The 24,828-nt window shown below is 45.3% G+C and overlaps 2 protein-coding genes across 2 annotated transcripts in view; both read left to right on the top strand.

Moving 5' to 3' along the window:
• Positions 1-6,639, top strand: part of LOC142407559 (protein ELYS-like) — a 54,519-nt gene extending 47,880 nt beyond the window's left edge. Inside the window, exons 36-38 of the mRNA XM_075497181.1 lie at positions 3,779-3,895; positions 5,732-5,887; positions 6,118-6,639. Coding sequence (XP_075353296.1) covers positions 3,779-3,895; positions 5,732-5,887; positions 6,118-6,639 — 795 coding nt within the window. The remainder of the gene's footprint in view (positions 1-3,778; positions 3,896-5,731; positions 5,888-6,117) is intronic.
• A 3,974-nt stretch (positions 6,640-10,613) lies between these two features.
• The window catches only part of LOC142407558 (protein ELYS-like), a 42,624-nt gene continuing 28,409 nt past the window's right edge, over positions 10,614-24,828 (top strand). The window contains exons 1-7 of the mRNA XM_075497180.1: positions 10,614-10,658; positions 14,179-14,305; positions 15,522-15,775; positions 19,420-19,600; positions 20,239-20,446; positions 21,744-21,860; positions 22,842-22,926. Of these exons, the coding sequence (XP_075353295.1) occupies positions 14,185-14,305; positions 15,522-15,775; positions 19,420-19,600; positions 20,239-20,446; positions 21,744-21,860; positions 22,842-22,926 (966 nt within the window). The 5' untranslated portion in view covers positions 10,614-10,658; positions 14,179-14,184. The remainder of the gene's footprint in view (positions 10,659-14,178; positions 14,306-15,521; positions 15,776-19,419; positions 19,601-20,238; positions 20,447-21,743; positions 21,861-22,841; positions 22,927-24,828) is intronic.

Here is a 24,828-nt window from a genome sequence, read left to right as displayed (position 1 = left end):
GCTGGGATAAGCCTCACGATCGCTATCCCTCGTTCTTGTGGATGTCTGCTGGAAATACAAGGCAGCAGAGAGGAAACAGTCGAGGAGGTTCCTGGAGCATGTGGCAGATAACTTCCTGACACAGCTGGTGAGCGAGCCAACTAGGGAAGGTGCCCCGCTGGACCTCTTGTTCACGAACAGAGAAGGACTTTGTGAGCCATGTGATGGTTGGAGGCTGTCTTGGGCAGAGTGATCACGAAATGATAGAGTTTTTGATACTTGGAGAAGCGAGGAGGGGGGTCAGCAGAACTGCCACCTTAGACTTCCGGAGGGCAGACTTTGGCCTGTTAGGAGACTGGTCGAGAGAGTCCCCTGGGAGGCAGCCCTAAAGGGCAAAGGAGTCCAGGAAGGCTGGACATTCTTCAAGGAGGAAGTCCTAAAGGCACAGGAGCAGGCTGTGCCCAGGTGCCAAAGATGAGCCAGTGGGGAAGAAGACCGGCCTGGCTGACTAGAGAGCTTTGGCTAGAACTCAGGAAAAAGAGGAGAGTCTACGACCTCTGGAAGAAGGGGCGGGCAAGTCAGGAGGACTACAAAGGTGTAGCGAGGTTGTGCAGGGAGAAAATTAGAAGGGCCAAAGCCAAACTAGAGCTCAATCCGGCTATGCCGTAAAAGACAATAAAAAATACTTGTTCAAATACATTAGCAGCAAAAAGAGAGCTAAAGAGAATCTCCAGCCCCTAGTAGACAGGGGAGGGAACACAGTGACCAAGGATGAGGAAAAGGCTGAGGTACTTAATGCCTTCTTTGCCTCAGTCTTTAATAGCAGGGCCAATTGTTCTCTGGGTACGCAGCCCCCCGAGTTGGAAGATAGGGACGGGGACCAGAATGGAGCCCCCATAATCCAGGGGGAAATGGTTAGTGACCTGCTGCACCACTTAGACACTCACAGGTCTGTGGGGCCTGATCAGATCCACCCGAGAGTACTGAAGGAACTGGCAGATGTGCTCACCAAGCCCCTTTCCATCATTTACCAGCAGTCCTGGCTAACTGGGGAGGTCCCAGTTGACTGGAGATTAGCGAATGTGACGCCCAGCTACAAGAAGGGCCAGAAGGAGGACCCGGGGAACTACAGGCCTGTCAGCCTGACCTCGGTACCGGGGAAGCTGATGGAGCAGATCATCCTGAGTGCCATCACACGGCATGTAGAGGATAACCAAGGGATCAGGCCCAGCCAGCATGGGTTCAGGAAAGGCAGGTCCTGCTTGACCAACCTGATCTCCTTCTACGACAAGGTGACCCGCCTAGTGGATGAGGGGAAGGCTGTGGATGTACTCTTTGCTGGGTAAAGAACTGGCTGGATTGCCAGGCCCAAAAGGTGGTGGTGAATGGAGTTTACTCCAGTTGGCGGCCGGTCACAAGCGGTGTTCCCCAGGGCTCTGTGTTGGGGCCCCTCCTGTGTCCTGGTTTCAGCTGGGATAGAGTTAATTTTCTTCCTACTAGCTGGTATAGTGCTGTGTTTTGGATTTTAGTATGAGAGTAATATTTATAACACGCTGATGTTTTGGCTGTTGCTTAGTGGTGTTTACACTGGTGAAGGACTTTTTCAGCTTCCCATACTCTGCCAGGTGCACAAGAAGCTGGGAGGGGGCACAGCCAGGACAGCTGACCCAAACTGGCCAAAGGGCTATTCCATACCATATGACGTCATACTCAGTATATAAACTGGGGGACTTGGCCGGGGGGTAGCGATCGCTGCTCGGGGACTGGCTGGGCGTCGGTCGGCGGGTGGTGAGCGGTTGTATTATTTTTATTTTATTTATTTTATTTTATTTTATTTTATTTTATTTTATTTTATTTTATTTTATTTTATTTTATTTTATTTTTCCCTCCCTTGGGTTTTGTTCCTCTCTCTCTCTTGTTGTTTTCCTTCTCATTACAATTCATTATTATTATTACTATTATTTTGTTCCAATTATTAAGCTGTTCTTATCTCAACCCACGAGTTTTCTTACTTTTGCTCTTCTGATTCTGTCCCCCATCCCACCAGGGGGGAGTGAGCGAGCGGCTGCGTGGTGCTTAGCTGCTGGCTGGGGCTAAACCACGACATCCTGTTTAATATCTTTATCAGTGATCTGGACGAAGGGGTCGAGTGCACCCTCAGTAAGTTTGCAGATGACACCAAGTTGTTTGGGAGTGTTGATCTGCTTGAGGGAGGAAGGCTCTGCAGAGGGACCTGGACAGGCTGGATCGATGGGCCGAGGTCAATCGTATGAGGTTCAGCAAGGCCAAGTGCAAGGTCCTGCACTTGGGCCACAACAAGCCCATGCAACGCTACAGGCTTGGGGAAGAGTGGCTGGAAAGCTGCCTGGCAGAAAAGGACCTGGGGGTGTTGACTGACAGCTGCCTGAATATGAGGCAGCAGTGTGCCCAGGTGGCCAAGAAAGCCAATGGCATCCTGGCTTGTATGAGAAATAGTGTGGCCAGCAGGACTAGGGAAGTGATCGTGCCCCTGTACTCGGCACTGGTGAGGCTGCACCTCGAATCCTGTGTTCAGTTTTGGGCCCCTCACTACAAGAAGAGACATTGAGGTGCTGGAGCGTGTCCAGAGAAGGGCAACGAAGCTGGTGAAGGGTCTGGAGCAGAAGTCTGATGAGGAGCGGCTGAGGGAACTGGGGTTGTGTAGCCTGGAGAAAAGGAGGCTGAGAGGAGACCTTATCGCTCTCTACAACTACCTGAAAGGAGGTTGTAGTGAGGTGGGTGTTGGTCTCTTCTCCCAGGTAGCAAGCGATAGGACAAGAGGAAATGGCCTCAAGTTGCACCAGGGGGGGTTTAGACTGGATATTAGGAAATTTTACTTCCCTGAAAGGGTTATCAAGCATTGGAACAAGCTGCCCAGGGAAGTGGTTGAGTCGCCGTCCCTGGAGGTATTTAAAAGACGTTTGAATGAGGTGCTTAGGGACATGGTGTAGTGGTGGTCTTGGTAGTGTTAGGTTTATGGTTGGACTCAATGATCTTAAAGGTCTTTTCCAACCTATACGATTCTGTGATCCTGTGAAATGCCCTGTGGGGGTGGTTGCAGCAATGGAAGCAGAGTAACTGGCAGCGCAGAGGCAAACCCATCTGGGCTGCCTCATTGTAGCAAGATATTGCTGCCCGGGTGGAGAACCTGGTTGTAAAAGTACATCACATGGATGCTCATGTACCCAGGAGTGGGGCCACTGAAGAACATAGAAACCACCAGCAGGTGGATCAGGCTGCTAAGATTGAAGTGGCTCAGGTGGATCTGGACTGGCAAGATAAGGGTGAATTATTCATAGTTTGGTGGGCCCGTGACACCTGAGGCCATCAAGGAAGAGATGCAACATATAGATGGGCTTGTGAATGAGGGGTGGACTTAACCATGGACACTATCGCACAGGTTATCCATGAATGTGAAACACGCGCTGCAATCAAACAAGCCAAGCGGTTAAAGCCTATGTGGTATGGAGGACGATGGCTGAAATATAAATATGGGGAGGCCTGGCGGATTGATTATATCACACTCCCACAAAACCCCAAGGCAAGCGCTATGTGCTTACCATGGTGGAAGCAACCACCGGATGGCCGGAAACTTATCCTGTGCCCCATGCTACCCCCTGGAACACTCTCCTGGGCCTTGAAGAGCAAGTCCTGTGGTGACACGGCACCCCAGAGGGAACTGAGTCGGACAACAGGACTCGTTTCCAAAACAACCTCATAGACACCTGGGCCAAAGAGCATGGCACGGAGTGGGTATATCACATCCCCTATCATGCACCAGCCTTCGGGAAAATCAAATGATACCAATTTGATTAAGACAGTTAAAGACTACGCTGAGAGCAACGTTCGGTCGTGCGACGTTCAGGCATTGGGATGCACGTTTAGCAAAGGCCACCTGGTTAGTCAACAGTAGGGGATCTGCCAATTGAGCTGGCCCTGCCCAATCAAAACTTTTATGTACTGTAGAGGGGCATAAAGTCCCTGTAGTGCACGTAAAAAATATGCTGGGGAAGACAGTCTGGGTTACTCCTGCCTTGGGCAAAGGCAAGCCCATTCATGGGGTTGCTTTTGCTCAAGGAGCTGGGTGTGCTTGGTGGGTGATGCGGCAGGATGGGGAAGTCTGTTGTCTACCTCAAGGGGGCTTGATTTTGGGTGAGAATAGCCAATGATTTGAACTGTATGATGTTAATTGCTACGTCATACTCTATGTCATTACTACTATAGTTGTTACATGCCATATCAATGGTACTACAGTGAGAATCACCCAGATTAATGAAGAATGAACTTAGAACCAAAGCTGGCTTCAGCGTGCAACAATCCAACACCACACACCATCTCCCCTGCCCTGAAAGACTATTATGACAGATGGAACCCAAAGTCACGGATTAAATGAACCCAACGGACATGGTAGAGGGGTGGCCCATAGATACTGTGATATGGGAATGATATCTGTGTGTATATATCAAAAGACAGGAAAAGCAGTGGGGATTAATTGGAATGTATTGGAAAGTATGGGACCCGGGCATGACATAGATGGTATAGAATAAGGGGTGGATACTGTCCTGGTTTCGAGTTAATTTTCTTCCTAGTAGCTGGAGTAGTGCTGTGTTTTGGATTTAGCATGAGAATAATGTGGTAACACACCGATGACCGAGTTGTCGCTAAGCAGTGCTTACACTAAGTCAGGGACTTGTCAGCTCCCCAAGCTCTGCCAGGCGCACAAGAAGCTGGGAGGGAGCACAGCCAGGACAGCTGACCCCAACTGGCCAAAGGGCTATTCCATAGCATAGGACGTCATGCGCAGTATATAAGCTGGGGGGAGGTGGCCGGGGGGCAGTGATCGCTGCTCGGGGACTGGCTGGGGGTCAGTCGGTGGGAGGTGAGTGCTTGCATCACTTGTTTTTCCTGAGTTTTCTTCCCCTCTCTCTCTCTCTCTCTCTCTCATTGTTTTCCTTTTCATTACAATTTATTATTAGTAGTAGTGTTAGTTAATTTTATTTCAATAATTAAACCATTCTTAACGCAACGCACGAGTTTTCTCACTTTTACCCTTCCGATTCTCATCCCCCTCCCGCTGGGACGGAGTGAGCTGCGAGTGGCTGCGTGGTGCTTAGTTGCTGGCTGGGGTTAAACCACAGCATCTTGTTAGTCCCTTATGTTGGCGGACACAGGACTCATTGCTAATTGAAAATGGGTAATCTGTTTCTCTTTAAGCTGGCAGGGGATTTTGAAGATGGTCTCAGAGGACTGAATTTTTTGCTTTCCTTCTGAGGGTTACACAGTTTGCCACTTGTTTGTGGGCTACTTTCCCCTCTACCTTCCTCCTCCTTGGTTTTGAGGCATGTGGCCAATTTCAGACAAATTTGAAGCACTAGGCAGGAGAGAGAGGAAAACAATGAATACGCAGGAAAACAAACGTCATTAGTTTTAGCAGCTCATGGAAAAAGCTTTTTTAAACTCCTCATCTAATGACAATAAGAGAAGCAGAGGGAAGTAACGCCTTTATCCTGGATTTTGCAAACATCTTAAGTCTACAGATGTGAGCTCTCAGTGTAGCTGAAATTTCCCTGGAAAGTGGAACTCTCTGGGAATGAGTTGCTAAACATGCGAAAGCCTGAATAACTACCCCGTGCTCAGCCGTAGTCTGTCTGAATTTTTGTTCTATCCTTACTGAGTGTAACAATACTTTTTCTTATGCTAGTAACAAATTTTGACTATAAATCTCTCTCCCCAGGTCATAGACTTACTATCGAAGTCCAGGAAGCCTGGCGGGCTCAAGAGAGAAGACCAGAAGACCAGAGAAGACCAGCAGCAAGGTTTTTATGTGGACGGTTTGATTGAGAGGTTAATGGAACGAGGGAACAGGATGAGAGCAGCAGCTACGCCTACCGTGAATGCCACCCAGCAGTCAGTCTCACGTGGTCATCCCCATCCAATTCAAACAGGTGTAGCGTGCAGGCAGTGTTTCCACTGTTCAGTATAGCTGTTTAGCGCTCTTAATGAATTTAGTCCCGTTAGATGCACCATAAAATGGACTTGTGCAAGTTTCTGCAGACACAAAATCCAGGGTGGCTCTGTTTTCCCTAGACCCGCCATTGCTTATTGCCGCCTGCATGACAGCGAGCAGATGAGAGCATGTTGGGCTTCCTCTCCCTGGGCTGCAGGGTCAGCCCTGCCAGCCCACGTTTTTGGCGCTCGCACCCTGTCCACCGCTGCTGCTCTCGGAGCGAGCATCGCCAAAGGCAGAGGGGCCCTAACCCACAGCCTGCTTGCAGGTTGACTCCGTATGTAAGATCCTCTATGTCCCAAATATTACAAGTGGTCTTCGAAAATGTCTCACTGGTGTCCAGAAATAACCTACAGTTGCTGTTTCTCGCTGGTGGCTGCTGCTCGCCCGTTAGCGCTGTGCAGAACTCCTGGGCTCAGCATAACGAGCGTCCCTGTAGCCAGCAAGCTCATAGAGCGCGGCACAAGCGTGGGGCAGTCTGTGGCACCCCCCTGACCCCGCATAAGGGAACGCCGCAGTGGGGCAGCTGCAAAGACATGAGCCCAGAGGGGCACGTGGCCCGAATCCTGCTGTCCTCGCTGTGCGTGCCCCCGGCCAGGCGGAGGGGTGCTGGGTGGCCGTGGTGCTGCCGCTGACGCGTGGCCGAGCCACCTCAGAGCGGCCGTGCCAGGGGAGATGACTGCTCGCGGCTCTGCTCTGGAGAGTGGCCTTGCTCGTATCGTCGCTCCCCCAAGTTTTCCCCTTGGCAGACTGATAGCAGAACTACGGTTTTTGTTGAAGTCCCCTGTCGACAGAGGTCGGGAGGTGTCTGCAGAGCAGCTTACACAGGACAGCCCTGGGCTGGGGCTGGCTGAGGAGGAGGGGGGTCCGGCTGGCCCGGGCGTGCACGACCCATCCTCTCTGCAGCACAAGCGAGCTCAGCTCCCCACGGCTGCTGGCGCCGGCAGCTGCGAAAGCTGCTCGGCCCCGGCAGGCAGGGCCAGTCCTGGGCTCATCCGGAACGGGAGTGGGAGGGAGACGACATCTTTGCAGCCAGGGGAGGCTGGGAGCCAGGGGCGTTTCCGTGCTCCCTTTCTGCGGGTGCAGGGGGTGAGCGTATTGCCTGTTGCTCAGTCCCGAGAGGCGGTAGGTCGTTGGGTTTTAGGCACACCTTTGCAGTTCTCGGACGGAAAGCAACTCCTCACATAGAAGATGTTCCAACACTGGTAACTATCACAACCTATTTCCTCCGCGTTTCTGCAGAGTTTCATTTTCTGTATCTTACTTAATAATGTCTGAGCAATGGATTTGCTCATTTTTCCTGCTCATTTTTCCACCATACTTTAACAGATTTTTCTCGATGAAGCAATCACCAAACAGTCAGTTATAAATGCGATGGCCTTGGCAGGAAGCGAAAGGCAGAAATCCTCCGGATCTGAAAGAGACAGATTGAAGGAAGGAATACCTGTAAATCTAAGTCGAACCACATTAGGAAATGTCATCAGGTATGCTGTTTGTTGTTGTTGTTGTTGTTTTTTTTTTTAAATCCTTTCCTGTGAAGTAAAAAATCAATTTCTATATATGAAAAAATCTTTCCCGCCATTCAGGACTCCTTGGTATGTGGCTAATAAAGTTACTTCAATGAATAAAGCCTGAGATGTACGTAAGCACAAATATACTGAAGCATGTACATAAGCATGAATACACGGAAATTTCTAATCTGGTAGCTCCCCCCGCCCTCTAAGTTTGCTTTTGATAGTTTTGCTTATACCATTCACACGTTTTCACTTCATTTTCCCTTAGTGCTCTGGCTGAGGCTGCTACAGGAAAGAGAGGGCTGCATGTCCCATACAGGGACTTGGTCCTGACAAAACTCCTGCAGCCTGCTCTGGGCAGAAGCAGCAGGACCATCATGGTAAATTGAGTCTTGAATTTATAACCCACTTTACCCCTTGAAGTAGAATTGCGTGGCTCTAACGCTGGTGAAAGTGAGCGTAGTTTAAAAGTCAAGTTTGCTTTCTAGGCAACATAAAGGTGAGAGCCTTTCTGCTGGTCAAAAGTTTCTTGCCTCTATTAAAGACATTGCTCACATGGAGAGCACTTCTCTTTTCAGAACAGCGGTGTGGCTGGCACAAAATCTGTCTCTCTCTCTACGTTAGAGATACAAACCCCATTTCTTCTGAAAGAGTTTTCTGCATATTTGTAAAAATTTCTCTAAATATAGATAAATGTAGCTATAAAACTCACAAGCACCTGTTTTATATTTAAGGACAGATTCTTCAGTTGTTAGTTGTGCAAATACCATCAAAGCGGATTGTTGTGAGTTTTTTTGCATTGATGCTAGCGTAAGACAGAGTTACCAGGATTCAAGTGCCTTCAGTGTTAATTTTTGTAAAAACTACCTGTATCTTCTCATCTTTCTTTCTCGTTCTCTTTCTTTTTCTTTGTTTCTTTCTGTCTTTCTCTTTCCTTCCTCCTTTCTTTCCTTCCTCCTTTCTTTCCTTCCTCCTTTCTTTCCTTCCTCCTTTCTTTCCTTCCTCCTTTCTTTCCTTCCTTCTTTCTTTCTCTCTTTCCTTCTCTCTTACTTTCTTTCCTTCTCTCTTACTTTCCTTCTTTCTTTCCCATTTCTTTCTTTCTTTCTTTCTGTCTTTCCCATTTCTTGCAAAAATGTTAAGAAGAGTTAATTTACAGCCAGATTATAGCTAAGACACTAGGGTTCTCCTTTTATGGTTAAGGACTTAATGGTCCATTTTCCCGTGTAAATCCTTATCTGTTTTTTGACAGTGTTTGAAACTACTTTAAAAAACAAGGAAAACAACAACAGAAGAAGAAACTAAAAAATAATATTTGACAGGAAATCTTGCTGTTTGCTGGGATTGTCTGGATAACAGCTTCTTTTTTGTCTTTTGTGCATTGTCATGTTTAAAAGGGCACATCCAGTTGCTCACAGGCAGTTCCCTTATCAAGTGTGGATGGTTTGCTCCAGGAAAAAGCCCAAAACAAGGGTAAGTAAGGATGTTGCAGGCAGGAGCAACAAATATTTCACCTTCGGTTTTCAGCCAGCGGTTTTTGCTGGCTGAGAACGAGCGGCGGATCCGGAGCACGCAGGTGATGTGGGGGTCCCGGCTGGAGGAAGCCCAGAAGGAGTGGGAGTACCAGTATGCCGCTGTGGCTCAGGCGGGTTTCCCGGTAACGGACGTCGCGGCCAGATACCTTAACCTCTGGTCTTCTGCATCTGGTCATCTTCTTGTCATCTTTGAGTTTTGTTACTCACGCACCTCTCTGCCAGCAATGCCCCGACGAGACCCTCCAGGGGCTTTTAAGCTTGGGTAAACTGGCAATAACGTAGCCCTTGGTTAAGGGTCCACGAGATAGTATCAAATCTCTCATGAGTTCAGATGAGACAAGATTCTGTCTACTTCTAACTATGTTATAGTTTCGGGTTTTCACTTTGTAGTTCTAAGAAATTATTACTGAAATAAGAGGTGCCAGTGAATGCACCGAGCCATGTCGAAGCAGCTCAGCCTTGTGTCATTTCAAAGTCCTTGACAGGGAGAACCAAAGTTTTTCACGTGAAAACCAGTCACGAGATAAACACCCTAGAACTTGGGGCAGCTGTGTTCTTTGTTCTTGAAAAAAAAGATACACAGTACTGCTTTTAATTTTGGGCACGTTCCTGAAAGCAACCAATGTCAACATGACTTATTCAGCCAGAGAGAAGTTTTGTGGGGGTCTCTTGTTTTTTGCATGAGGCATGCATCCCGCAGCAAAGTTGCTGACCTAAACAGCAGTGCTTGCTTTCTTCCCTAATAAAGCGTGACTCCAGGTCTGGAGCTTCTGGCAATAGAAAGAAGCGTGGTGTCGGTGTTTCAGGTCTAACAATTGCTTCCTGATCATGTTTGGTCAAAGGATGGGAAATTTAGGGACTTAATTGTGTCGGGAATGCTGAACCCCGTTTGGGGTGTATGGCTAAACGTGGTAGTTCAAGTGCCGCCTTAGGCCCATCCGTCTGGATGATCGTGTGAGTCTTGGCTGGCGGCTGTCCCGTGCGTTTGGGCACACAGTACTGCACCCTGTTCTGCCGAGGACAGCTCCTCATTCGCTTGCTGCATCCGCTCGTTTTCCTGCGTGGAATTGCCTGCGCACTGCTTTTTTAAGACAGTGAAATGAACTCGATCGGGCTTCTCTTAATTCCGTGTCTTCTACCTAGCAAGCTGTCGGCTATAGTTTTAGTGAAATAGTGGTGACAAGCCTTTGCTGGTGTGCTGTTGTTTACTTGGGTGGTGGAGAGACTACTGAAATTGGTAGGAGAGAGTCACCAAAAACCTGGGCCTGTTGCCCGTGTTGCCCATGTGTTTGCAGTTCAGCTTGTCAGGTTGCTGTTTGTAAAAGTATGTTTCAGAATTAGGTACTCAAAAGCCGTCCGTCTGGCCGTGGTCCTGGGCAGCCTGCTCTAGGTGACCCTGCTTGAGGCGAGGGGTTGGGCCAGATGACCTCCAGTGATTCCGGAAGGCTTTTCTCTTCGTTGTGATTCTGTGATTCTGGAATTTGTGCTGGGAGGGGCAAACGGGTGTGGGATGCTGGAAATGTCTTGTTAACTACTGTCTCCCTCTACTAGGAAGGCTGCGTGCGTGTTCTGTACTGAGACACTTGGCATCTACGTCTGTCTGTCCAGGTACGCCAGGCGGCGCAAAAAAGAGCACAGTTTCAGAACTGACTTTAGGAACTTTTGCTAGCTTAGCCATGCTAGACAGGGACTGCAGCTCTTGAATGACAGGAGAGTCGTGTTAGAGAATAACCATAGCGGGTAGCTGGGTAAACTGGCTCCGGTGTCAACTTCTGATCTGTGTTGGTTTTGTTTGTTTTTTCATTTAAAGGGAAACCAAATCTCTGGTCTGCATCAGATACAGGGTCTTAGCTGCTGGGGACTGTTGGGATAGAGAGCTGAAGTTCTTTCTTCTTCTCACTTTCTGCTGTAGATTCGTGCTTCTCGGAGAGCTTGTGGAGCATCCGCACAAGCTCTGCAAGAGAATCCGTAGGCTGCACTTGAGTGAAATCAGCCTGATTGTAGAATTCTGGTACAGACCGTCTCTGTTCTGCTAGTGGCTTTTGAGACTAAACCTTAGGTTTTGGATTAAATGTAGGGGTTTTGCCTAAAAGATCGGGGGGAGGTTTTCTGCCTAAGCGGGAGAGAAATGAGCCGGTGGTACGCCCTTACTCACCTGCTCGCTCGCTCACTAAATCCTCTTTCTACAGGAGTCAAATATGGCGAAGTGCAAATTCACTGAACCTGACTACTAAGGTGCAGAAAGTGTCTTTTCCATGTCCTGCTCCTCCAATGCTTGTGAGTTGCTTCCTGTTTTTCTGGGGGAAAAGTCATTGAACCAGTCGTTAATAACAATTCAAGAAATTCTGTAATTGTCATCTTTGCCTGTTATTCAACAAAGTGGATGCTGTTTTTCTCGGAAGAACTTAGTGTTTCTTCCGTTTCTTCCTCTTTGGCTGCTTCCCTCTCTTTGTCCTGTTTCCTTAGACAAGGTGATCTGAATAGTGTCACACAAGGTTGTCCCTGCTCTGATCACCAAATAACACTTCCCTGAAATGACTTGAGCTTCCACATCTGGCTGAATGCAAGAAAGACAGCTGGGAGCTGCAGCCTTTCTCAGTGAGATAGTGAGTCTCTACGTGCAAGAGGGACTTCAAGGACGACTGACTGTGTCTTGGGTGCTGTCCTTTCTAAAAGTAAAGGGGTTTTTAGCTCTCCTTGCAAACTGAGTGTGTCGTTTCACACGTGTATGAGCTAGCATAATGGCTTACTGCCACAAAACGGAGGCGGACAAATTCCCTCTCCTTCTTCCCAATGCATTGTCCTGCCTCTTTCCTTGTGCCACCTTTTATGCTTGCTCGTTCTCTCTGCTAGCTAGGTGAACTCTCTAACCTGGTGGAAAACCACCTGCTTTTGAGGGTTAGTTTCCCGTCTGCTTTATTATGGATTTTATCTTCCTAGTTCCATCTTGCCAAGCCAGAGGTCTAGAAAAAAATGTTTAAATGCCCATTGGCTTACTAGGAGAAACCTGGGCATGCATGATGCTCTAGCATTTTCACATGCTTTTATACGCAGTTAATAACTGCAGCATGATTAAATTTTAAGTTACACGAGTGGTCCAGGTGTTGGAGTGTTACTTATTTGATGGTTCTTCCCGGTGGTACTGGACTGAAAAGCACATCTGATGTGTGCTGTAGGCAGGACTCTCCACTGTGTCAAGGTGTGAGCTTTCCACCAGAGAAGAATTCTTTGTGATTTGGTGGGGAGTTTTGGGTGCTGAGTGGTTTTTGGGCTGACAGGAACCTTGTGCAGTTCAACAAGGGGAAGTGCAAAGTCCTGCACCTGGGGAAGAACAGCCTCCTGCACCAGTATATGTTGGGGGCTGCCCAGCTGGAAAGCGGCTTGCAGAAAAGACCCTGGGTGTCCTGGTGGCCACCAAGGTGACCGTGAGCCAGCAACGGGCCCTTGCGGCAAAGGCGGCTGACGGCATCCTGGGCTGCATGAGGAGGAGCGTTGCCAGCCGGTGGAGGGAGGTGATCCTTCCTCTGCTCAGCACTGGTGAGGCCACGCCTGAAGTGCTGTGTCCAGGTGTGGGCTCCCCAGGGTCACAAGAGAGAGATGGAACTACTGGAGAGAGTGCAGCGAAGGGCCACAAGGATGGCTAGAGGGGACTGGAGCATCTCTCCTGCGACGAAAGGTGGAGAGAGCTGGGACTGTTCAGCCTGGAGAAGAGAAGGCTCAGGGGGGATCTCATCAAGGCATCTAAACACCTGAAGGGAGGGGGTAAAGAAGATGGAGCTGGCTACTTTCTGGTGGTGCCCAGGGACAGGACAAGAGGCAATGGGCACAAACGGAAACATTTAAAAGATGCTATTCACCAACCCAGTATATCTGTGTTAGTATTTGGTATTATGGGTTACTCCTAAAACATATTCATTAAGTCATTAGAATGAAACTAAGCCAGGATGCTGGTCAAGTTGTGGGGCTTTTGACTCTCGGGAGCCCCTGGATGCAGTGCAAAAGTTCATCCCGCTGTCACTTTGAAATGATGACAAGTACCGAAAAGCAAACCCAACAAAACTACTGCAAGTAAGTTGTCCCACTTGGACCCCTTGATCTGTGCTAGTTGTGGGTGCTGGCAGAGCAGTCAGGCTGGCTGGCTGCAGCAGCGTCCTGCCATACTGGCTTTGCCATGGGCAATGGTATTTCAACATGTTGACTTGTGCTTAGTGCTGACTTACGCTTCCTGTGTTTCACACGCTCGTTGTTTCCATGCTGGCAGAAGACTCCGGAACATATTCTCAAATAGAGTGCTTGTGACTTGAAATGTAGTGGATTCCAATGCCCAGGCTTTGGAGCATAATCTTTCTCCATGGGAGTCCAATGGATATAAATTGTATTTGTTTATAAACATTGCCCTTTCATAACTTTGTATTGCTCCCAGAGTCTAGTCTTCAAAACTAGCGGTGACCTGCTGTGCTGTAAGGAAAATGGGTTCTTAGTGCACGCGGGAAGAAACAATCCTAAAAGTTTATTTGCAGGAGAACACGTATGGTAGAGATAATGCAAGACGCTTTGTGCGCACGTTTAAGTGGCTGGCTGTACTGGTTTGTAGCATAGGGCAAGGGTTGTGTTTGGTGCCTGAGTTGGTCAGCATGTGTAACACCCAGGAAGAGTGAACTACGTAGAATATCTTCCTTTTGAGACCTCGTGAAGAAAGCAGTGCTTTGCTCATGTGGTCCCATTCACTGACAATGAGTAATAAAGTATAAAATCAAGGGAAGGAAGAAATGGAAACTTCCACCTGTTACTGAGAAGCTTTCTAATAGATGATTTTTCTCAGATCGCATCTTACTAACCCGTGTGAGTAGACTCGAACTCAGTGTACTGGTTTTGTTCCTGCTCTTTCTCTTGTCAATACCTCTGTGTCGCTTTTTGTTGGTGATCTCGTAGGCATCAGAAAAGCACAGGATTGTCCTTTTGCTCTGCTGCGAGATCAAAACCTGTCCTGAGTGCCATTTTTGTAAGGGAAAGAGCCACAGGAGATGTATAGGAGATTATCCAGTGCACACTGATGAAACTTCTGCCAATCTCAAAAATATTTATGGCCGACATGAGTCTATTTTTGCATTTTTTTCTTTATTCACAGGGAAGAATGGGAGACCTAGCGGCTCAGGTGACGAGCAGCCTGCTGCAGTTTCCAGAGGTGACTCTTCAGGCCCTTGGGGAAGATGGGATAACCCTAGATTCTCTGCTGTGCGGGAAGTTTTCTGGAGGTGAGCATTTTCCCTTAAATCTGGTCTTGGTATAAAGTTGTTATGCCTGGAGGTTACCTGAAGCATAGGGTCGTAGTATCAACTGTGTCGGGTTGGTGCTGTCAAGAGGCATCGGGTTTTGAGAGAACAAAAAGGATGTTGTAACTATTAAACCCGCTAATATTAAAACATTGGTATAGTAAAACTTTGACATTACAAGAAGCCGCACCGATCTTGTGCTATTCAAATAGTTTTCTGAAACATGCGGAGTCAGTGAGCCCTCCTCAATTTCTAATTAAATAAAAGGCAGTTTTCAAAAAAGTAATGGTGTTGTTTGGGGCTGGATTGATTTGCAGCAGCCCAAGCTCTATGCCCATCATCACATCACATGCAGAAATAGTTCTTCTACAGTGTTACAGAGGCAAAATGCCCTGCTTTTTCTTTTCTTGTCTGAATAAAAACAGAAGGAAGAGGATAGCACTGTTAAGCGCTGCATTCCAAAGTATTTAATAGGATGCAGCTGAGTAGCCAGTGAGAGCTGCTGAAAGTGGCTAAGCAGATGAGGTAGTTGACTTTCTAGGTGCTCTGCAAGTAGAGCTGGGTGCCTATCTGGATGTCTAGGCTTCTGTTAAGACCAGCTAGAATCTATCTGCCTGACTGTAAGTGTGGTAACTGAGCTAATACTTGCCTCGAGTCTGAAGTCGTTCAGCGAAAGAAAATGTGTTAAATTCTTCCTGTGCTCAGCACGTGCCAAAGTTTCAGCTTACTAACGCAGTGCCCGCTTTAAGATAATTTCTTGTTGAAGTCCAAATCCCTGCCCCAAGTAGGCATGTGTCAAGTAAAATTACTAAACTAGAAAAGAATTGCTTAGATTTGTTACATTTCAAGTATGCTTTAAGACTTGTATTCCCCTATGTGTTTAGATGGTTTAGAGCAAAACCCAGCGGAAGATGGTATCAAGACTGTAGATCAATGCATTGTAATCTTTACCCCAAACAATCCAAATTCTTCGGTGCAGGAATGACAAGTTAAATGCAGAATACTAAGGTGGTTAATTTTAAGATGTGTTGCTTGAGGATTTCAATGGGTGGCTTTAAATAATTGACCCGAATTAGGTAAGCCGGTCTTCCTCTGTTAGGCACTTTTATTGCAGGAAAGGGGCAGTGACTGTGATTTTTCAGTTGTTTTCAAGCCTCTGTTGGAACTTTGCTTTAGTCAGCTTTCTTTTCTCTTGCAGGGAGAAATGGCCTAGCATGGTTGGCGTGTGGTCCTCAACTTGAGGTAGTGAACTCTGTGACAGGAGAGCGGCTCTCTGCGTACCGTTTCAGTGGAGTAAATGAGCAGCCTCCCACTGTTCGTGTGGTAAAGGAGTTTTCCTGGCAGAAGAGAACGGGACTACTGGTTGGGTTGGAAGAAGCAGAGGGAAGTGTTCTCTGTCTGTACGACCTTGGAATATCAAGAGTGGTTAAAGCAGTTGTTCTTCCAGGAAGGGTACGTACCTGTTAATGGGCAAAATGAAGCTTTCATGTTGTTTGGTGCTGCATACTCCTGTTTCAGGAAAAGCGTTGGAGCGCCTCTTTGTAGGAGGTATGTTTTCTATATTGCTTTAACATACTGTCACTTCAGAGTATCCAGTCAAGAGCGGCTTGATGTAAAATCTTGGGCTGAACGGTACTGTTCGCGCTTGAGTTTACTGACAGTAAACCAAGTTTTTGGGTTTCATTGTAGAGCGCATCGTTACCTAATTCTCCACTTCCACAAAAAGGCATGGAAAGCTATCTTCTTATGGCCAGAGTGAAAAAGAAAAAAAAAAACCCTCTTTCAAGGGTCTGTAACGTACATTTCCTAAACGGTTCATTTCTGTCAGAAAGACTGTCCTTAAAATATCTCAGGCTTCCCCAGCTGTAGTGTAGATGACTTGGGCACATTCCCATGAATGTCAGAGTAGCAAGCAGGTGTGACTTGAGAGCAGAAGACATTTTTGTGTTGACTTAGGATAGGAGAAAAGAGCCTTTAGTGAGTTACCTGACAGACTGTTGAAAGATGGACTTTCCGTCTGAAGTCCTGGAATCTCTGCTTATTGAAAATTGTGTTTGTGTTGGTGGGATACGCTGGGGTAATGTTACTAAGTTTTTCTGTCTTCTATAACCCGTAACCTCCAATGATGTCATGTGCCCTAGTCACATGATCTTAATGTGAACAAGATTGGGCGTAAGTTAATAGACCATCAAGACTCCCTACATTTTTATCATGTTGGAGTCTGCAACAAATAAATACTTACTTATTACTCAGCTTTCCATAAGGTGATATGTTTTGACTTGCTAGAATACAGGTGGAGTTTTGTTTGTTTGGAATGCTACAGTGTGATTAGTAGTAGTAAGCATTTGTATTGTGGTAATTTCTAAAGATGTGCGTTGGGCTGGTGCTCCACTGTGTTAGCTTGCCTATCATGCTGATAAATCTTAGAGTTTTAGATGGAAAGGCAAGCTGTGTGCTGTCATAAGCGCGTAATCAGTAAGTAAATCATGTTTGTGAAAAATGACGTAGCTTTGTTAAGTTTTATTTCTTAAATCTAAGTAAGCTGGGACTAGGAAAAGGAAAGGTTAAGAAGGATCGTGTCACATATTGCCTCTGCGTCTACAGAAGTGATTTGAAATAGAATGTCGTTATAACTCTCGGTTGTATTAGGGAGTTTTTCCTCAGCACAAAAAAAGGGGTTGAGGAGAACATGTGAAGAAGCCTTGGGGGGAAAAGTTGGCTGTTGTGTGATAAAGGTTATGAATTTTGGAATAAGGGCAAAGCTTATCTGAAGTTTTGCTCTTGTGCCCTGAATGCTCTTGATTACAAGCATGTTTGGTCTGTTGCTTTTGTTGTGCTTCCTGTCTTCTTGCTGTTAGATTAGTTAGATCAGCGTAGACAGGACCCAGGTATTGCGAGTTGGACTGTTAACTTCTAAGTTGTGAGCGGGAGTAAGGGTAAGCAAAACCAAGCCACTTGGCCACTGTCCATGTGTTTTGGGTTTATTCTGTACCTCATACTTGCATATTATGTAGTGTATCATTTGGGGTTTTAATCTGCCTGAATGTTCCTCTGTGTTTCACATGGATTCTTTTTAAAAGTAAAATGCAGATGCGTTCTTGACATCACTTTCTGCCGTTTTTGTCATTACTGTTTTAAGGCTTTAATGAGCACCTGCCTTTCCAGACTATTTTCCGTGTGGGTGTATCTTCTGTGGACAATGAAGTTGTACAGGTTAACACTAACTTAGAGTGACTCTGGTCCAAGGTGTCAAGCCATTAGTGTATTAATACAGGGTATTTATAGTGACTGTATGACTGCCTTTTAGCGTAAGGGTAGATGTGTAGTCATTCAGAGGGTAAAGGAATGAGTTAAAAAACCCAAACTGACAAGCTTCGAAAGCATTTTGGCATAACTTTTTTTCGTGGGAGCATCTCTACTTGCCCTCTGGATGTGCATGTGAACTGCATCAGAAAACTGAAAATGTTAATGGAGTATTATTTGAATGGGATTCTTGTGAAAGCCAATCTGAATGTAAAACATTAATTATATTAAATTGGTTTATACTGGTTGTATGTTTCGGAACTACGGAACGGTCTTTTCCCAATTTTTCCTGGTTTGTATGAGGCAGAAGGGTAGCATTCAGATTCAGTGAGCTGAGAAAAGTTTTCTTTGTTCATTCCCAGAATGAGTTGGCAGTAGTCTAGGAGAATATGCACTGGCTTTTCATAGCGCAGTGGAAAAATAGGCAGCTCCAGGAGCTTCTACATGGAAAACTGAAGTGTTAAAACCGGGAAACATTGTTGGAAGACTGCATGCAAAAATGGAAAAGATTCATTTGGAGCCAGTCGTGCAACGAAAAGAATCTTCAAAGAAAAAGAAGTTAGAAGCAACGCTTGAACTTTGGCTAATTCTGCAGTGAGATATGTACAGCATTTCTGCTTTCCTCCTAACAGTCATCAAGACTTGGAGCAGCAAAAATTTGCGTAGTCAAAACGCTTTTGACAGTCCTTCGAGTAGCAGAGGAGATTGGAAATTTAATTTGATTTCTAGGAAATCTGAAACAAAATAAAGTTGTCTGAATTGCTGTAGGTACTTCTAAGATTAGGATTCTTGAGGCCAAGACGAAAGGTAAATTCTGTAGCAGACTGCCAGGCAGTGTAGTCATAGCAAGTGCTTGGTCTGGGAGAGGAGAAAACTTTGAGGCTTAAAAAATACATAAACAAAGTGGACGACCTTGTGATGCTCACTTCTTGGTTTTATTTTCCTGTAAAACTTTGTTGTTGATGTAAAGCTTCCTGTTTTCATTGTGTTGCATGTTGCAAGAAGGCTAAAGGGTGGCCTGTGTTCTTTTGCTGTATAGCTTTAGTGCAGGAGTCTTCATGTGCTTGTATCTCTGCTACAGCAGTCCGTATTGGCCTGGGATGTGTTGCAGGTGCTGAAAGGTCTGTCTTAATAAAGACCTTGTAATCAAGTTGCATGCAGACTGCTTTGCATGTTCAAGAGCAGTGTGCGCTTCTTCCTTAGCTGGAGTCAGCTTTTTATCTACCGAGCTGCCGTTGTTTTCGGCTGGCTTTTTAAATCTTTGTTAACATTCATAAAAGTGCTGGTGTGCGCTTAAAACTTTTTTTACTTCCTCTGGTTGTTAGTTTTATTTGAAATGAGGACTAGCGTAATTTTTACTAAGCTCCTATCTCCCTTCAACACTTCCTAGAACTGTTTCATTCCCATGGAACTGGTGTGTCTACCGTGCACCTTGGCCGCTGCCTCGTCTGACTTAGAGCCCTGATTTATGCCAATAGCTGTTTGGCAAAGAAGGCATAGACTGTATCACAGTGCTGATGGGCTGTGAGCGGTGGGAGAACTTGAAGTTGACGTTAGTTCACTTAAATAACTGTAGGAAATCTAGGAAATGGGAGGCAGTAACAGATTTTTGTACAGGGCTTTTTTTTTTTTTTCTTTTTTCTTGACAGAATTGGAAGCAATGCTTTGTTTTTAAGCCTTATGACCCTGTATTAACTTTCTTGTTTCTGATGGGCTAATTCTGGCTTCCCTTTTGAGTGATTTCTATCTAGCTTGTCAAACAGCTTAAATATTAACTTGTAGCTTTCCTGCAGGTAACGGCTATAGAAGCCATAACTAATCACGGCGGAGCCAGTGTGAGCACTCGGCACCTACATCAGAGTCTGCGATGGCTCTTTGGAGTGGCAGCAGTGGCTACAGATGTTGGTCATCTCCTTCTGGTTGACCTTTGTTTGGATGATTTGTCCTGCAGTCAGAATGAAACAGAACCATTGTGTAAGCTTGCAGTTTTGATACTTTAATTTAAAAGTAAGAAAACTTGTGTCTTTTAAAGAAACAATCCGCATCCCGCTTTGAAGATACTAGTGCGCAGACATTTATGACTACGGATGACAGGTGGCGGTTTGACATCGTATAGTCCTGAACTGATTAAAACTGGGAGAGGCTTAATAGTCCTTCTAATGTTATAAATGCCTCCCACCCACCAAGATCCCCATGTCGCTGTGATTCTTGCCAGTGGGGTGCCATGCATTTGGATGAATGAAATCTCTAATTTGTGTATTCAGATGGCATACACTGTTTTGGCTATTACAACAGTGGCTTGAGGAGTTGATGCCACTTCAAATAGCTTCATCATGAGGCCCAACCTCCTGATTGAGGGAGTGCAAGGAGAATTTGTCTATGAAGGTCACACTTGTACCTGGTTTGGAACTACGAGTGAGAAAACCTGTCCAGTCAGAGAGTTCTGATGTTCTTTGAATACGTGCAAAGTGGAAATAGCAAAAAAAGTGTTGCATAAATGGGTATTTTGCCTGGGACGGTAGAATTAGATTATACCTGTTGTCACGTCAGTGTTTAAAATGCAACCTAAATGGCATAACGCATTCATTTACCGTGTGGTTTTGTGTGTGTAGATCTGGAAGTTGCCACTACAATTCCTGCTGAAGTTCCACAAAGAAGAGAAACTGTGACCAGAGAAGGGAGACATCTCTGTTTTCAATTACAAAGTCCTTCAGGAACAGCAGTATCAACCCTGTGCTACATAAGCAGAAGCAATCAGCTCGTTGTGGGTTTTTCAGATGGCTACCTGTCGCTATGGAATATGAAAACTTTGAAGAGGGAGTAAGTAGGCCTTTGCACTTGGCCATGCCTGGAGGTGCAGGGCTCTCCATTTTTTGCTTAAGGACGAATGTGAATTTAAAGAGAACTTTTTCAGGGATGGAAATGTTGAGTATAAGCTTGGAATGTGTAGAAATCCTCTTCTGAAATAACTCCTAAGTCATAGATGGATTAAGTGGACCGCCTTCTCCCCAGTGGACTAGGATTGTTTTCCTTACAGTGCCTGTGGATGGAGGAGTTGTGGAAAGCATGCTGCTTTGGGTTATGTCAAGCAGTTAGGATGTGATGGAGCTGAGTTCTGTAAGACACTTTGTTCCATCAGTAGTGGTCAGTGAAAGCAGGAAGTGTGTGTATTTCCATGAAACAGATTTTAAAAATTATTTTTCAGAACCAGTTCCTGCAATTAGGGCATACATTGAAAGGTTTAAGGTTGTTAATAATGTGATTTTGGCGATAAGATTCTTTAAAGTGTCCTGGATGAAACTAGTGAGACATGCAAAATGCATAGCTGATCTGTGCCTGAGCAGATATTCTTTCCTACATTTCAGCCTTGACCGAAATAGGGGATTGACCCATTGCAAGGCAACGATGCGTGTGATTGAAAGTTTGCTTGGAGCCCTTGGAGATGAGAATAAGGGACATGTAAATTTATAAGCCATGGAAAAACTAAGAGATGATTTTAAATCTGCCAAAGAGCAATCTCACGTGGAATATTTGACCAAATTCAGACAGGGATTCACCTAAGCAAATCTGCAGTGACTCACCAGAACCTATTGGGTGCATAAACAGAGAGTGGAGGAATAATTAGGTGGCAAGAATGGATTGTGAAGGTGCAAATAAGGTTCAGAAGTCTGGGAGAAAAATGCTTTACACAGCGCAAGCAAAGAAACGAGAAACAACTCCTGTTTGGCGCTGTTTTAAATTTGTTCAGAAGAGATGCTGCATTTTCAGTTCCATATTGAAGTAGGCTACAACAGTAGGAACAACCTTTTGCCTGGCAGCTGAAGTAATCATGTATGTTGTTGTTCCTCCTCCTCAGGCAGAGGAGGAGATAAACCCAGGTTATTGCATTTGATGGAGAGTAATTTCCTCACCTCTTGACTGTTGCGTAAAAAGTAGTCGCTTCCTTGACTCGCTTGTTTGAGACGGAAGTATGACCTCCTGTACTTTGAGGATAAGCACGTAAGGTGCTCTTTTCTCAGAAGATGCTTCTACCCTTCTACAAACAGTTAGGGCCAGCAGGCTCACCTCTTTTCTTTTTCTTTTTACTTGTGGTTGGTTTTTTTTTTTAAACCTGTAGGCACCACTCTCAGCTGGAAGGAGGAAGGATTCCTGTCTATGCTGTTACTTTTCAAGAGCCTGAGAATGATCCTCGCAATTGTTGCTACTTGTGGGCTGTTCAGTCTACGCAAGAAAGGTGAATCGACATTTACTAGAAGCCACCGAATGGATATTTTTTTTGTATTTGTTCACATACAGTTAATACATGTACATTTGTTTTGTTTATTTAGCTGTGCAGGAGCTTGCCTCAGGTACGGAAGGTGTTAAGCTCGCAATGCAATTTTTTCAGGATTTAAGAGACGTGAAGAGGGACCTACTAGTTCCTACCTTCTGAAAGAAGGCAAAGCAAGAGTGGCTATATCTTTGTGCTTGCGTTCTGAAATGATTTCCTTTGCTTCTTGACGAGTGCTTCATGATTTGTTTGATATCCGCACCGTGGTATTAAAATACCCTTAAAAGGAGTTGAGGCTGCAGACCTAGAACACTAAACGTGCCGATATAACAGCCTGCTGCCCCTCAAGGAGGGAGGTGACAGTATTGCCATTACCTTGTGCCAACTTCAGCAGCCTTTGGAGCCTTCACGAGCCGGTTCAGCTCACCTGGCAGAGAACGATCACTGTTCAGCAGAAAAGTCAATGGTTTCCTGCTGGGCTAATGAATCCAATCAGTATGTGGAAGGGTGCAGTGTATGCAAGAGAGGGACTGGAGCTGTGGTGGTAAGGGAAAGGGAGAAAGGTCTCTCTCGTTCAGCATCAGCATGGTATTTCATGAACTCAGCCATTCGCAGAGCGGCAATCTTTTTGAGTTTGACTTTAAAGCAGTTCTGATCAATGACTCTTCACTGTGAAGAACTATTTCCAACAATTTCTAGTCCATACAACATATTAAAGCTTTCAAATTGTATGGTTCGCATTTGCCCCTGAAGCTGTTAGTGTCCAAATTTCCTCCTGTATGCTCTAGGGGCTAGATGTGACCAATGATGATGTTTTGGGAAGTGCTGTTTTTCTTTTCAGCAGGAGCATGCTATTAAGAGAACTTCAGTCTAGATCTACTAAAAGGATAACGAGGACTATAAAGCAGCTTTGTAATCAAACTTCATAATTTATACCTTTTTCAGTGAAGGTGATGATGCGAGTTTACATCTGTTGCAGTTAACATTTGGTGACAGAAAACGCTTGGCATCAGGACAAGTCATGTATGAGGTAAGGTGTGCATGTATGCAAAAGGATGAAAATAGTAATTTTCTCTGAGTGAGTACCAGTGAAGTTGGCAGGGGTAATATTACCACCAAAATTCAGAGATGACTAAAAAGAAATACTCTTTTGCCGAGTCTTCTTGGGCACGGCCTTTCTCCATGCTTTTTGAAAAGGAGTCATACAGTTTTATACTACTGCAGCGTCGTGTGTTCCAACTAGAGTCATCTGCAAAGAGCCCCTATCAATTCCTGAAGAGGAAGCAGCTTTTACAAATAAAATTATTCTTCATTTAAACACCAAATTAATGGCATGGAGGAGGAGAAGACTTTAGCCACACTGCAGACTTGAACAAGCTTCTGTCTGTCTCCCTTTCTTAAAATACGGTCATATAGCTTGATTCTTTTCTGGTCTTTGGTTTTATAGTCGTTTTTCTTTTGAGCTCTGTCAGCAGGACTTCAAATGAAATGTAGCTACAAGGTCTCTTAAGTGTTGATCCTGCAACCTAGTAGCTATAAAGGTAACCCTTTCTACTTTTTGGCTGGCTTACCTATGAAGTGTACTCTGAAAGCCAGCAAAATACGTGAATACAGTAAACAGTGGTATGATTTGGTCCGAAGAGGATGCATACATTTTTAGAACTGGCTCCAAAGATGTTGTCTTTAAAATACACATGAGGTATCATTATCTCTCAGCTGCGTAACAGACATAAGACGCATTCGTATAATGTATAATTCTATTCAGTAGTATGCTTGAAACTCTTCCAAAATCTTTCTGAGGGGAAAGTCATCTTATTTCAGAGCAATTCTTTCCTCCTATTTTGAGACTTTCTCTTGCCTATTCTCCACAATAGGTGTGGAATGAAACCGGGGTGATTCTTGTGTCGTGGTGCTCTGTTTTTATAGGGACTGTGCGTTTTGATGTTTTGGAATGAGTTTAGATTTTGACCTTTTCCCTTGTACGTAGGAAAGCTCCTTCCGCATTTGTAAATGTTGCTTTTGAATAGAGCAAGGTTAGGTGTTTGGAAAAGGTGGTGTTTCTTTAAAATGCATTATCTATCATGATGACAAGGTATCAATATCTTCAAGTGAATGGGCGCGTTCTAAATATGGATGTCATCTCTTTATGTGCAATTTTTTTATGACATAAATATACAGTGCTCTAGAGGAGCAGAGCACCCTGATTGGGTGTTTTAATTCTAAAAGGGCTTTCATTGCAGTTCATTTCTTCATCTCTTGCAGCGCTCTAAGTACTTTGGCAGGTGGATAGGAGGAAGATTCTTGAATCTTTCTCCAGTTTTCTCGTCTTTGAACTTCTGTGTTGCTTCATCCTCTTTGAAAAGGTATTTGTAGCCACGGTTTTCGCAGTGGCAAAGACAATACCTTGTACTGTGTGCTGCTTTGGAACAAAACCAGTTGTCTCTATCCATTTCTCTCTTTGGCTACTTTGTTCTGTCTCAAGACCTTAATGTTAACATGTGGGAGCTTTTACTATTCAGCAATTCTTTGTCTTGGTCATCTTATTTTCCTGAATAAGATGTGCCGAGTGTCATTTTTCACCTCAGAGACCTGAAATGTTTCAGCAGCTTTTAAATATGGGTCTACTAGAAATTCCAGGTGACGCTCTTAGAAAAAAGCACACAAAGTGATTAAATAATGTTGTGTTTGCCGCCTGAGAAAGCTGTGGTGTAGTTAATGCAAGACTTTTAACCCTCTGCAGACTGTGCAACCAGTAATGCATTCACAGGGTTGTAAGAGGTGTCAGGCACCGGCCTCTGGATTTGAGATCTTTCACTCCCTTGCTCTTTCTGCTTCCCTGTGAGGAGTGTTGTGGAGGATTGGAACAGGAACCAATCTTACAAGGTAGCTGAAGAGGGAACGACACAGCTGGACCCTCTGGGGAGAAAAGGCA

The sequence above is a fragment of the Mycteria americana genome, chromosome 3, assembly GCF_035582795.1.
Source record: "Mycteria americana isolate JAX WOST 10 ecotype Jacksonville Zoo and Gardens chromosome 3, USCA_MyAme_1.0, whole genome shotgun sequence".
Lineage (NCBI taxonomy): Eukaryota > Metazoa > Chordata > Aves > Ciconiiformes > Ciconiidae > Mycteria > Mycteria americana.
This window is presented reverse-complemented; position numbering and strand designations above follow the sequence as displayed.